This window comes from Schistocerca serialis, chromosome 1 (assembly GCF_023864345.2).
Source record: "Schistocerca serialis cubense isolate TAMUIC-IGC-003099 chromosome 1, iqSchSeri2.2, whole genome shotgun sequence".
In the NCBI taxonomy this organism is placed as follows: Eukaryota; Metazoa; Arthropoda; class Insecta; order Orthoptera; family Acrididae; genus Schistocerca; species Schistocerca serialis.
This window is the reverse complement of record NC_064638.1, coordinates 1,084,323,557-1,084,339,012: the sequence shown is the minus strand read 5'-3', so window position 1 is coordinate 1,084,339,012 and position 15,456 is coordinate 1,084,323,557. Positions and strand designations below refer to the sequence as shown.

At 41.0% G+C, this 15,456-nt stretch overlaps 1 protein-coding gene across 1 annotated transcript in view; it reads right to left on the bottom strand.

The window, feature by feature from the left end:
• Positions 1-15,456, bottom strand: part of LOC126416031 (guanylate cyclase 32E) — an 809,394-nt gene that overhangs the window by 381,475 nt on the left and 412,463 nt on the right. Inside the window, exon 6 of the mRNA XM_050083488.1 lies at positions 12,324-12,401. Within this exon, the coding sequence (XP_049939445.1) occupies positions 12,324-12,401 (78 nt within the window). The remainder of the gene's footprint in view (positions 1-12,323; positions 12,402-15,456) is intronic.

Sequence of the window (15,456 nt, the reverse complement as noted above, 5' to 3'; positions counted from 1 at the left end):
CAGCTTGCTCTGTTCATTATGAGTTATTTTGCGGCTTAGGTACCAGAATTGATTAACATCATCTACTTCGTCATCACCAATTCTGATGTTAAGTTTCTCGCTATTCTCGTTCCTACTACTTCTCATTACTTACGTCTTTCTTCGGTTTACTCTCAGCCCATATTCTGTACTCATTAGGTTGTTCATTTCATTCAGTATATCCTGTGATTCTTCTTCACTTTCATTGAGGATAACAGTATCATCAGCGAATCTTGTCATTGATAATCTTTCACCTTGAATTTTAATTCCACTCTTGAACATTTCTCTTATTTTCAAATGGTTCAAATGGCTCTGAGCACTATGGGACTTAACATCTTGGGTCATCAGTCCCCTAGTACTTAGAACTACTTAAACCTAACTAACCTAAGCACATCATACACATCCATGCCGGAGGCAGGATTCGAACCTGCGACCGTAGCAGTCCCGCGGTGCCGGACTGAAGCGCCTAGAACCGCACGGCCACCGTGGCCGGCTCTCTTATTTTCGTCATTGCTTCTTGGATGTATGGATTGAACAGTAAGGACGAATGATTGCATACTTATCTTATACCCTTTTCAATCCAAGCACAGCGTTCTCGGTCTTCCTCTCCTATTGTTCCCTCTTTGCCCTTGTACACATCATACATCACCAGTCTTTCCCTATAACTTACTAACTGCTTTTGTGGTAATGCCGAACATTTTGCACCATTAGACGTTGTTGAACGCTTTTTCCAAGTCGACAAATCTTACGAACGTGTCTTGATTTTTCTTTAATCTTGCTTCCATTATCAACCACAACGTCAGAATTGCATCTCTGGCTGCGTTGCTTTTCCTAAAGCCAAACTTATCGTCATCTAACACATCCTCAATTTTCTTTTCCATTCTTCTGTATTCTTGTCAGCAGCTTGGATGGATGAGCTATTAAGCTGACTGTGCGATAATCCTAGCACATCTGGGCTCTTGCAATCTTCAGATTGCTGTGGAAGATGTTTTTCCGAAAGTCAGGTGGAATATCGCCACACTCATAAATTCTAACACCAACGCAAATAGTTCTGATGGAATGTTATTTACATCGCAGTTATAGTCAGTTTAATATGCTGTACATGTCTGAAAGAAAAGACCTTGCTCATGAACCACTGCTTTACGAAATAATTTGAGATTTACTCGCTGCTATACTACGTATTAGTGAAATATGTAAATATGTGGCGGACCTGGATGCGAACCGTAATTACTGTTCGTCGCAAGAGGATGCTTTAACAACTTCGGCTATCCGTACTCGTTCCCTGGACCGACATATACCTCGATATGTCACATTGTCTGCATCCTTATGCCACAGTCCATTATATGAATCACACGGTGCTCACTATCGTAGTGGGCTATGGCATAAGAATGTAGTAAATGTATCATACGGAGGTCCGGGTCGATGCAGGGGCATGCAAGGGTAGCCGACGCTGTTAAAACGACCGCTCGCCATGAGGCGGAAATCCCGGTTCGAGGACCGTCCTTGTGGCACAGATTTTCATACGTCACTAATAAGTAGTACATCTACGAACGATACAGCTGATATCGAAAAATTCATAGTCAGCGAATAAATTTCGATTGATATGATTTATGTCACGTATCAGGCATTTAATTTTTTATTATTTTTCTTCCTTGTTTCGTCTGACAGTTACTATCTTGTTTTCAAGATGAGTAAATGCTGGTAAATTTTTACCCATTACTTTAATGTGTCAACAAGGACTGAAATGGTCATTTACAACCCACTTAGTAAACCATTCTAGTTTCCAATAATCACTTAGAATTCAGTTTTGGGTTCAGAGCTAAGTAATATTTTTAAAATGTAAACATTTTCACCTTTTAATGTTGTCTTTACTTAAAAGAAATCACCATAAATGTTCACATATCCACAAATACTATACGAGAATCCTTTCTGTCAACATGTTCAAATAAACCACGGGTTTGACGTAGGATTTAATGGTATTATCTGCTGTGTTTCACGAAATTTTAAGCAAAGTGTAGCTTCCATTTGAGTTTGTACTTATTTTCTCGCTTATCACTTGCCCTCACGCCACGGAAGTCAGTCGTCGCGTTAATGGTCTAGCAGACGTAGTACCGTATCAAGCTCTGCGGCGTACCAAGAATTATCGAGCCGGTTCGAACGCGAGAATCGTTTGCTGAGCCCTACTTCTAATTCAGTCAGTGACTTACCTTGAAAAAAGGCCAGTCGATTATCAGCCGAAACATAGGAAGATGAAATTTTACTGTCCCAGACGCACGCCCGAAAGATGAGGGCATGTTATATCCACTAGGAAAACTTTAAGAAACATAAAATGGATGGTAAGACACAGTCCTATCACATTCCTCGGTTAATGCCTCCCTTTCATATCTTTTGCCTTGACGACTGCAGTCTGGTACGTATAAACAAGTTATAGATAATCTTTTTCTCTCTCTAGTGAATCAACCAGAAGGGGAGGAGAAGAAGAAACGGAACTTCACGGGTTGGGAGGATGTGTGATGTTATTTCAGTGATTACAAAACCGAGTCAAATTTGTAAAGAACTTAACAGTATGAAATTGATTGTCAGTATTACGTTGCACTCCCTCCGGCCTGGATGCATGAACGATTCGGTTGGGAAGGGTGTCATAAAGCCGCGGCATCCTCTCCTGAGGGAAGCTGGCCAACAGCTGTTGTAACTGTTTCTTAATATCATGGATACTGGCGCTGCAACTAAGTTGACGTCCGTCCGAGCTCGTTCCACACTTGTTCTGTCGCTGACAGATCTGGGGAACTTGATGGACACGGGAGTACCTCAACATCACACAGACATCACGGTTTCACTAGACATGGCCTGCACCTCAACAGGTATGGAAAGGGGAGGTTGGCAAAGCTTATAGGTGACAGCATAGGTGGGGTGGGTGGGATCACTCATGAGAAAATTCCTGCAGTAGTGGGTGTTAGAGCTGCACCTTTTTTAGATTGAAGTCAGCTGATAGGTATTCCTGCTTAAGGGAAGTCTCTCTAACAAAGGAACCACTTTCTACAAAGCTTGGGTATCCGATTAATGAGGGAATTAGTATATTTCATCAAAATATATAAGGTATTAGAGATAAAGTTAGTGAACTGCTTATAGATGTTGACTCTGAAATTATTGGTATATCTGAGCACTTCTCAAATAAGGAGATAATTCAGAGCCTTCCTTTACCAGGATACAGGTTGGCTGGCAGCTTTTCGAGGAGCTCTTTGCGGTGTGGGGGAGTAGCCATGTATGTGAAAAACGGCATCCCATTTGAGTCAATTGATGTTTCAAAGTACTGTATTGAAAAGGTGTTTGAATGTTGTGCAGGTGTGGTTAAATTTAACGGAGCTAAACTTCTAACTGGTGTTATTTATGGATCCCCAGACTCCAATTTCACAACATTTTTGCTAAATCTAGAGGACGTTATTGGTTCACTTTATAGGAAATACAAAAAGTTAGTTATATGTGGTGACTTCAATATTAATTGTATAAGTGATTGTGCAAGGAAGAGGATGCTGCTAGAGCTCCTTAATTCATATAATCTTATGCAAACCGTATTCTTTCCAATGAGAGTGCAAGGGAACAGTAGAACAACCATAGACAACATTTTTGTTCATTCCTCATTACTAGAAGGGCATTCTGTTAGCAAAATGGTTAATGGCGTTTTAAATCATGATGCACAAATTTTAAAAGATTTTTGTGCTGCAACACGTGTTAAATGTAGTCATCAGCTGTTTAGGAAAGCTGATCCAGTTGCTGTAGAGACCTTTGTAAACCTTATCAAGGAACAAGAGTGGCAAGATGTTTATAGCGCTGATACAGTAGACGATAAATATAATGCTTTTCTCAAGACTTTTCTCGTGCTCTTTGAAAGTTGCTTTCCGTTAGAACGTTCAAAACAGGGTACTAGCACAAACAGGCAGCCTGGGTGGCTGACTAGAGGGATAAGAATATCTTGTAGAACAAAGTGGCAATTATATCAAAACGTTAGAAACAGTCAAAATCTAAATGCAGCATCCCATTACAAACAGTATTGTAAGATACTTAAAAATGTTATTAGGAAGGCAAAAAGTATGTGGTATGCAGATAGAATAGCTAAGTCTCAGGATAAAATTAAAACCATGTGGTCAGTCGTAAAGGAAGTGGCTAGTTTGCAGAGACAGGTCGAGGATATAGAATCAGTACGTAGTGGGAATGTCCGTGTTACTGATAAGTCGCATATATGTACAGTATTTAATAATCACTTTCTGAATATAGCAGGTGAACTAAATAGAAACCTAGTCCCAACAGGGAATCATATAGCGCTCTTAGAAAATAGTGTTCCGAGACTGTTACCTGAAATGCTCCTCCATGATACTGACAAGAGGGAGATTGAGTTAATAATTAAATCACTAAAGACCAAGAACTCTCATGGATATGACGGGGTATCTAGCAGAATACAGAAGTATTGTTCTATGTATGTTAGCCCAGTACTTAGCCACATCTGTAACTTTTCCTTTAGGAGTGGTCGGTTTCGTGACCGATTAAAGCACTCGGTAGTGAAGCCACTTTTTAAAAGGGAGACACTGATAATGTTGACAATTTTAGACCTATTTCTATGCCATCTGTGTTTGCTGAAGTTATCGAGAACGTTGTATATACAAGGTTACTGGAGCATTTAAATTCACATAATTTGCTGTCAAATGTTCAGTTTGGTTTTAGAAATGGTTTAACAACTGAAAATGCTATATTCTCTTTTCTCTGTGAGGTTTTGGACGGATTAAATAAAAGGTTGCGAACGCTAGGTGTTTTCTTTGATTTAACGAAGGCTTTTGACTGTGTTGACCACAAAATATTACTGCAGAAGTTGGACCATTATAGCGTAAGGGGAGTAGCTTACAATTGGTTCGCCTCTTACTTTAAGAACAGAAAGCAGAAGGTAATTCTCCGCAATATAGAGAGTGGTAGTGATGTTCAGTCCCAATGGGGCACTGTTAAGTGGGGGCGTTCCCCAAGGGTCGGTGCTGGGGCCACTGCTGTTTCTTATTTATATAAATGATATGCCTTCTAGTATTACAGGTGATTCAAAAATATTTCTGTTTGCTGATGACACCAGTTCGATAGTGAAGGATCTTGTGTGTAATATTGAAACAGTATCAAATAACGTAGTTCATGAAATAAGTTCCTAGCTTGTGACAAATAATTTGATGCTAAATCACAGTAAGACTCAGTTTTTACAGTTTCTAACTCACAATTCAACAAGAACCGATATTTTGATTAGACAGAATGGGCATATTATAAGCGAGACGGAACAGTTCAAGTTCCTAGGCGTTCGGATGGATAGTAATCTCTTGTGGAAAGCCCATGTCCAGGATCTTCTTCAGAAACTAAATGCAGTTTTATTTACCATTAGAACGGTATCTGAAATAAGTGACACTTCAACACGAAAAGTAGTCTACTTCACATATTTTCATACGCTAATGTCGTATTGTATAATTCTTTGGGGTAATTCTTCTGATTCAAAAAGGGTATTTTTGGCTCAAAAACGGGCTGTTAGAGCTATATGTGGTGTAAGTTCGAGAACCTCTTCTCGACCCCTATTCAATAGTATGGGAATTCTGACATTGCCCTCACAGTATATATTTTCTTTAATGTCGTTTGTTGTTAGCAATGTTAGCCTATTCCCAAGAGTTATCAGCCTTCACTCAGTTAATACTAGGCAGAAATCCAATCGGCATGTGGAATGCACTTCCTTGACTCTTGTGCAGAAAGGAGTGCAGTATTCTGCTGCATCCATTTTCAATAAGCTACCACAAGAAATTAAAAATCTTACCAGTAGCCCAAACTCTTTTAAGTCAGTTCAGACTGACTTCAGTTTAGAAGAGTTTCCTCATGGCTCACTCTTTCTACTCTGTCGAGGAGCTCCTGGAAGAGCTAAAAAATTAAGCAAATTCCAGTGTTACATTGTTGATTTTCTTTATTTGGACTTATGACTTGTCACTTGAATATGTTTTTTTTTATATTTCATTTTATCTGTTTCTAATATCGTGTTATAATTTCATGTATTGACTCGTTCCATGACCATGGAGACTTCTCCTTAATTTGGTCCCACGGGACAATCAATAAATAAATAAAAAGACGTTTCGTAGAGATAACTGCCAGCGGTGGACTAGCATTATAAAATAGCACCTCACTACTGCGACATGAGAGGTAGCACATAAGGAGGTAGAATGTCCGTCATGTATCGTACCTATCGTACCTCAGTCACTACAAGCCATCATCTCTATCACTGTACACAATGGCTGCCCACATCATGAAGCCAGGAAACACCGCTGCGCCTCTTCAAAACCGTGGAAGAAATGGACATTCTTCCAGGTCGCCCTCACTCTCGCGACCATCCAGGGCAATGCAGAACTGCGATTCCTCGCTCAACATAATGGGACATAATTTGTTAGCAGTTTGTGAGTGGGAAGGTAATCATTAGTTCGGTTGCTGCCAGTCTTCGACCAGTGTTATGGTGTGACATAGAATCTTGCGGGGAGTAACTGTTTGTTCTCCGATTTCAGACGCATTTGTGAAGGATTTATAATATACTTGGTGCACCATACGATGATCCTCCCTTGAAATGGTCAGACGAGGTTGTCTGGAACCTTGACAACAAGTATCATGTTCCCATGCAGTCCCACGTTCACATCCAAATGCCTAACAAAGCTGAATACTGTATGATTCGACCAGCTAGCCAAATGGAAATCCACACTATGGCTCGCTTCTAACTTTGTCAGATGCTGATAACGTAGCCTCACACGAGTGGCACCAGATCTGGTTGGAACACTAAACATGAGGAACACTAACGCATTCTGGTGGCCGTTCTACCTCTCACACAGAATTGCTGGTGGTGTGTAAATGTACACAGTTACATTGACCTCTGGCTACACCTTCTAAGACCTTAATTTTTTCAGTTGGGCTTTGTAACTTGAAAATTTAACTGAATATGTTTCGGTCAGCATTGTCGAAAGAATTTTCTATATCTGCATATTTTACATGTTTTGGTTTGGCTTTTGAGGCCGTCTTCTAAGGTAAGTCGTACCATTGCCTCACTGCTTTTTTACGTTCCTATGAAACCTAAAATGGTCTTTCTCTAGGCTGGCTTCAACAGTCACTACATTCTAGTGTAGACAGAGTTTTGGTGTAATGTAACTAATCTATTAGTGGATACAGTACCAAGGTGTAACCAACACAACAAGTACAGACGAAGAGTGACGCACCACTGCAGAATAGTTCCCTTTGCTGTGCCAGAAGCTAGTGTGCATGGTGAAAGTGTTACATGCTTTCAGTTAAGGGGCTCATTCCTGAGAATATTACTTTATTTATTTACAAGTCAAGTTCCATAGGACCAAATTGAGGTACAAATCTCCAAGGTCATGGACCGTGTCAGTACATGAAATTACAACATAAAAGTAATAACAGATGAAAATAAATGTTTATGAACTCGAAAAAAGTCACTCCTTAAGTTTAAGTAAACGAAATCAACAATACAATAAGAATTTTTCAAGGAACTCCTCGACAGAATAGAAGGAGTGATGGTTCAAATGGCTCTGAGCACTATGGGACTTAACATCTTAGGTCATGAGTCCCCTAGAACTTAGAACTACTTAAACCTAACTAACCTAAGGACATCACACACGTCCATGGCCGAGGCAGGATTCAAACCTGCGACCGTAGCGGTCGCGCGGTTCCAGACTGAAGCGCCTAGAACCGCTCGGCTACAACGGCCGGCCAGAAGGAGTGACTCATGAGGAAACTCTTCATTGTCGATTTGAAAGCTCGTGGATTACTGCTAAGATTTTTGAATTCGAGTGGCAGCTTATTGAAAATGGATGCAGCAGTATACTGCACACCTTTTTGGACACGAGTTAAGGAAGTCCGATCCAAATGCAGGTTTGATTTCTGCCGAGTATTAACCGAGTGAAAGCTCTTATTCTTGGGAATAAGCTAATATTGTTAACAAGAAACGACAATGAGAAATATATATATATATATATATATATATATAGAGAGAGAGAGAGAGAGAGAGGCCAATGGTAAAATACCAACACTCGTGAACAGGGGTCGACAAGAGTTTCGTGAACTTACACCACTTATTGCCCGAACCGCCCGTTTCTGAGCCAAAAATATCCTTTTGGAATGGGAAGAGTTACCCCAAAATATAATACCATACGACATAAACGAATGAAAATAAGCTAAGTAGACCAAATTTCGTGTCGAACGATCACTCACTCCTGATACCGTTCGAATAGTAAAAATGGCAGTATTAAGTTTTTGAACAAGATCCTGAACGTGGGCTTTCCACGAGAGCTTACTGTCTATCTGAACACCTACAAACTTGAAATGTTCAGTCTCACTAATAATATGCCCGTTCTGTGAAATTAAAACGTGAAGTTTCGCTGAATTGTGTGTTAGAAACTATAAGAACTGAGTCTTACTGTGTTTTAAAAATGGTTCAAATGGTTCTGAGCACTACGGGACTTAATATCTGAGGTCATCAGTCCCCTAGAACTCAGAACTACTGAAACCTAACTAACCTGAAACCTAACACACATCCATGCCCGAGGCAGGATTAGAACCTACGATCATAGCGGTCGCGCGGTTCCAGAATAAAGTGCCTAGAACCGCTCGGCCACAACAGCCGGCTACTGTGATTTAGCGTTAATTTATGTTCTGCAGGCCGTGGACTTCGCTCATGTACTGTACTATTTTAAACCGAGCCAATGTTGCACAACAAGCTAGTGTTATCAACAAACAGAAATATTTTAAAGTTACCCGTAATACTTCTAAGATAAGTCGTATCATTGCCTCACGGCTTATTTACGTTCGTAGGAAACCTAAACCGGTCTTCCTCTCTGTTGGCTTCAACAGTTGCTACATGGCGGATGCCAATTAGATGCATTTCGTCTCCAGAATTCAATCAGAACTACGATATTCGGATCTAGAGACCTCTCGGTCCACAACATTCGGTAGGTATTCTCTACAGTGATAAATTAGTCCACCACAAGAGCTCAACACATTTAATAATTGCCTTAGCAGACGTCGCATGCAACTATCCCATGAATTGAACATTCGTTACCAATATATTTTCGAGTGGCTATTCTGTGTCATATTTTGTACGAGAGTTTTTCACTCAGTATTTAACATTTTACCACGGTTACTGCTGTGCACGTAGCTCAAGAGGTACACAACACAATCACAAGAGGCTGCCACTACACAGGCACGTAACTACTCAGACACCTCCCCAGTTCCGAGTGGCTGCCTCCGGATTGTATTTTCCAGCTGGGACTATCTTCTGCTTCCACCATACGTCCATCAAGAGATGCTACTGATTCGTTCACAGTGTCATCATCTCCCAGAGAGAGGGCTATCGACTGTGGACTGTTTCACTTCCACCATGTTAAGGTGTGAATGGAGATCTGTTCACCAACAGACACAAAAGACTCTCCCATTTTTATTGGTTCCTATCGTTCCTGTAGTTCGTACAGTTCTGTTCAAAATACTACTTTGCAGTCGGAACTATAGGAAGTGTCTGCATGATAATTCGTGTGATAGTGCCTAAATTATAGACAGCCAAGATACAGCAAAGTTATTCAGATTTCATGGTATTAGGTATAGGAATTCATGTACCACAATAAACTGTTACCATGGTTAACAACAATTGTGATTCACCTCTATTGATACTATTTACTGTTTCTTACAATTGTGCAATTATTAGATTCCACTGGCATGCTTAACGTCACCTCAGCCCTTTTTCTGTTACGGTGGATGTTTGGACTGAATTCAGTTACAATATCCCAATATAATCAACTTAGTGATTGCAGATAGACTTTCTATTTGGTTTTTGCATTGATAAGCTTTCACTGCAACATAGTATATGCCCCCGAGCGCAGTTTCAGATTCACATTTTCACCAGTTATTTCGTGTATCCCTTGTGTTACATGTATTTTCCGACCATGGTTCTTACTGTTGATCTGTTGCGGTACTACAATGAGGTGACGAGAGTCGTGGGAGAGTGATATGCCCATGTACCGATGGCAGTCGTACACAAGGTATAAAAGGGCAGTGCATTAGCGGAGCTGTCATTTGAACTCGGGTGATTCGTATGAAGTGATTATGGGCTCACGAGGGAATTAACAGACACTGAACGCCGAATGGTAGTTAGAGCTAGACGCAAGGAACAGTCCTTTGCGGAAATAATTAGGGAATTCAATATTCCGAGATCCACAGAGTCAAGAGCGCGTCGAGAATACCAAATTACAGGTATTACTTGTCACCACGGGGAAAACAGTGGCCGACGGCCTTCACTTAACGCCGCCCGACAGCAGCGGCATTTGCGTGGAGTTGTCACTGGTAACAGGCGAGCAACGCTACGTGAAATAACCGTAGAAATCCTTGTGGGACGTACGATGAACGTAGCCGTCAGGACAGTACAACGAAATTTGGCGTTGATGGTCTATGGCAGCAGACGACGAATGCCAATGCCTTTGCCAACAGAACGACGTCGCCTGCAGCGCCTCGCCTGGGCTCGTTACCGTATTAGTTGGATCCTAGACCGCTGGAAATCCATCGACTGGTCGGATGAGTCCCGATTTCACCTTGGTAAGAGCTGGTGATTGGATTCGAGTGTAGCACAGAACCCACTAAGCTATGAATCCAAGTTGTCAACAAGGCACTGAGCAAGCTGGTTGTGGCTCCATAACGGTATGGGCTGTGTTTATGTGGAATTGGCTAGGTCCTCTGGTCCAACTGAACCGATAGTTGACTGGAAATTGTTACGTTCGGCTACTTGAAGACGATCTGCAGCCATTCTTAGGCTTCATGTTCCCCAACAAAGATGTCATGTCACTGTGCCACAGTTGTTCGCGAGTGCTCTGGAGAACGTTCTGGACCTTCCGAGCGAATGACGTGACCACCAATATCCACCGACATAATTTCCATCGAACATTTATGGGGACTAATCTAGAGCTTAGTTCGTGCACATAATACTGCACCGGCAACACTTTCGCAGACATGGACGGCTGTAGAGTCAGCAAGGCTCAATATTTCCGCAACGGTATCCAACGACTTGTTGAGTCGACGCCACGTCGAGTTACTACACTACGCCGGGCAAAAGGAGGTCCGACACGATATCAGCAGGTATCTAACGACTTTCGTGGCCTCAGTGTAATGTTCCCTTTTTAATGCATTAGCAGTAAAAGTCATTTCAGTGCGTATCAAAAACATGAGTACAAAATGTTCTTACTTTTCAGAGTATACAGTAGAGATTGTCTGCTCCAGTGTTTTCATTTTCCTGGTACTTGTTTTCATCTCTTGGTAGTGTAAAAGCTCTGAAACATGAGGGTCTTCACTATTGTGCTGTCGTTTTATGTGGGTAATAAGTAGCAACCGTTGTGTATTGTGTATTGAACCGGGGACCTAGAAGCGATGGAGAGGCTTCGTCCTGTCGTAGCTCTCAGTGGTTCACAACCCGATAGAAAACCGCCTTAAAAACCATCCACAGACTGGCCGGCACACCGGACCTCGGCACTAATCCGCCGGGTGGATTCGTGCCGGGGACCGGCGCGCCTTCCCGCTGGCGAAGTAGCGCGTTAGACCGCGCGGCTAGCCGGGCAGGCTAGGAAACGTTCGTTTGTTATTCAAATATGCCAGGAAACATAATACAAGCCCTACATTGTTTGATGACCTTGAACTACAGAATTTTCAAATTATAAAATTTCGACCTAATAATGCTCAGCAACGTTATTCAAAGTTCATGTTGTTGGACTTTTTACATACATTTATTAAAAGATAAACGATTTGTCCTTTTTTCTAGTGAATTTTAAAAGAAACAAGCACTCTACAGGAAGTAGTTATTATGATCAATTAACTATTAACAAGTATCAAATCATCGAAGTTGCAATGTTTAGAGATATTACATTTCGTTGATGTCATTGGAAGATATGACATATAATACAGTTTCGAGTGACAAACACCAGTAGCATTTTCACATTTGCAGGGAAAAGTTTGCAGTTTGCTAACGATAATCTCTACTTAGCTTTCATTTCCTTATATACATTTTTTACACACATTTATAAATTTGCGACACCAATTTATTTCATAAATCAAATTTTAAAATTGGTACATCACATTCCTAGCTTAAATGTTCGTACGCCACAGAAGGCAACTGGAAACAAAGACTGGTGAATGCAATTACATTGTAATTAATGAATTTTTATTTTATGTCATTATACATGCGGAAAAGTGGCATGACTGTCAGTACTCACCATTATCAAAGAGCTTCTTTTCTTCCATGGCAGCCATCAGCCCCAGGTGTTCGTAGTAGTATCCCAGAATTACGTAAACTGGAAGAATAAATTATTCTTTATTACTTAATGAAGGTCTTATATCAGAATTTGAAGAGTTCTTTGCATAAACTGAAAGAAAGGAAAGATTAGATTAACGTGCAGCAAAGGCTCTGTTAGATGGTCTCATTTGCAGATGTGATAGCCAAGCACTAGAAATACAGTTACGTCAAAGAGGTACCAAATACTTCACAGATGCAGCTAATTCCATGTCTTAGGTCATGTGTCTGTCGTTGTCTACTAACTGTCTGTTCTATACTAACGAAGTCCGGGATTAATACCTTAGTGTACATCGGTACATCATTCCGATCCACTGATATTATGCTGGTGCATAAGTTCGTAGCGATTTTCCAGTAGCTTAATAAACACAACAGATGCACGTAATAGAGAATTTAGTCATCAATTATACATTTTCCTTCATTATTTACAACAGTTTTCCAATGACAGCGTAACTTTTGGATTCAGCGGCGGAAGATATCACGAGGTTTTGAGGCGAAGAACTCGGCGAAACACCTTAGGAGCGCACTTTTATTCGAAAAGGAAGTCCGTTGAAGGTTGCTCGACAGAAAGCGTAAAAGGTGAAAATCTGAGGACGCAAGATCCTGTGAATAAGTTGCATGCGAAATGATTTCTCAATCCAACTACTGTGTGGTGTTTTTTGTCCGTCTAGCAGAGTGTGGGCTGGCTTTGTCTTGGAGTAGCATCACCTCACGCAGTTTTCTGGTCGTTGTTCTAGTAATTCTTCTGCAAGGCGTCTAAGTTGTTGACCAAAAATGTCAGCAGTGATGGTTACATCTCGAGCAAGCAATTCGTAACACACCAGATCCGCGGTTCCAACAGATGCATAACATTGTCTTCTGCATATGCGCGCAAGTCTTTGTACAAGAAGTTGTTGCTCTGTTTGGGGTCAACCATTCTTTTTTCCTTTTGTTAACGAAAAGACACCATGTCTCGTCACTAGTAACGACACACGATACGAAGGGTCGGTGTTGTTCACAAGCCAATTGATGACGAGCAAGCAAAGGTGCACGTACGGCCACACATCGATTTTTGTCGTTTTGGATATGAGCAAGCAGCAGCCACACAACCGATTTTTGAACCTTCCCCATTGCATGCAAATGTCGCACGATGGTGGAATGATCACATTCCGTTATATCTGCCAGTTCTCAAGTACAATGACGTGAATCGCAGTGGGTTAATGCGGTTAAGCGATCTTCATCAAACCCTGAACGTCTTCCTGAACGTGGAGAGTCATTAATATGAAAACAGTACTCCTTAAAACGAGAATACAATTTTCTTGCTGTGCTCAATTTTTTAATGTCCGCCGGCCGGGTGGCCGAGCGGTTCTAGGTGCTTCAGTCTGGAACCGCGCGACCGCTACGGTCGCAGGTTCGAATCCTTCCTCGGGCATGGATGTGTGTGATGTCCTTAGTTTAGTTAGGTTTAAGTAGTTCTACGTTCTAGGGGACTGATGACCTCAGATGTTAAGTCCCCTAGTGCTCAGAGCCATTTGAACCATTTTCGTTTATTTACTGACAAGTCAGAATTGCATGATGTTGCGGGTGATGCTGATGCAAATATTTTTCTAACAATAACTGAACAACTTCGGAGGCAATACGGCTCCAGTAAGACTCACTTCACAAGGAAAACTAAAATATCAAAAACATACAGACTCTAATATTAGCACAGAAGTTCATATATAAACGTGGGACAGATATTAACAATAAATTTGGGTATCCAGCAGGAAGCATTTGTAACGATAAGATTTATTGACAAACATTTTTACTCACACAGCGAACAGCTGTTCGTCTTCCGTTTCGGCGTAAATAAAATAGTTGTTTTTAAATACGTGTAAATAATTATGAAGGATCACTGGTGCTGCCGTAAGTTTAACTACGGGTTTCGCGTGAAATATCTGTAACTGTTCACTTATATGTATAACACAATACAGCAGAAGCGTTCGAACGATGTATGACGTATAACTTCACATTAAGAAAAAATGGTATCCTAAAGTAACATGAAGTGTACTGTGTTTAACGGAAACGTCCAACTTACAAAAAATGTTCCTTTTTCATAAGTAACCCTTTTAATTTTTGGTCTTTTAGAAAGCTTTAAGGATATTTTTGTTTATTATATTGTTTCACATTTTACACCTATGCCGAAGAGGAAAACCCATTTATTATGATTGCGGATTTATTGCAGGAATTTATTTCCTTCGTTAACGAATACCGGATTTTTCTACCGGTTACTACATCATCTACTGTTTTTCAGTATCTTTTTTTATTTCAACAGAATTGAAACATAACTTCGCCAACATGAGAAGTGTGGGTATCAAGACTAGTGTTATTTTTGCAGTCGTGTCAGATTAGTTACCTTATTCCGTAGTAACGTTTTGATAGATGGAACTGAAACAGCGAACAAAGAATTACAAAGTACTCAGTTGTGAGATATAGAACACAAACAGGAGTGCAGCAGTGACTTCTGTACTTACAGTATCCTATCAAAAGTAACCGGACACGTATTAATGTACATTAATGGGAGATGGCTTATGTACTCTCCGTCCTTATGATGGCTTGAACTCTGGTGGGGCCAATGTCAGTGAGGTTTCCGAATGTATGGAGGAATGGCAGCCCTGAGGAAGCAGTGATGTTGGACTCTGGAGTCTGCAGCGCAGTTCTAGCTCATCCCAAAGGCGTTCCATTGGTTTCAGGTCGGGACTCTGAGCACGCCAGTCCATATCAGGAATGTTATTTTCCACAAAGCAGTGCTTCACAAAAGCTGCTTTTTGGTAGGGTGCATTTTCATTCTGATACGGACAATCATCGACTTTGAATTGTTCCTCTAAGTGGTACTCCGTGTTGTGAATTGTATTCATATCCTTCCACATTTAGCGTTTTCTTAAGCAAAATAATGGAACCACATGCTAATCACGAAGAATAACCCCTGAACTGCTAGTAGCACAGTGGAACTCGTGGGCGATTCCATCCGCTGATTTCATGCCATGTTTTAGAAAGGCCTTGTTCGCCACTACATCAGGTCTGCCTGGTCTCGACTT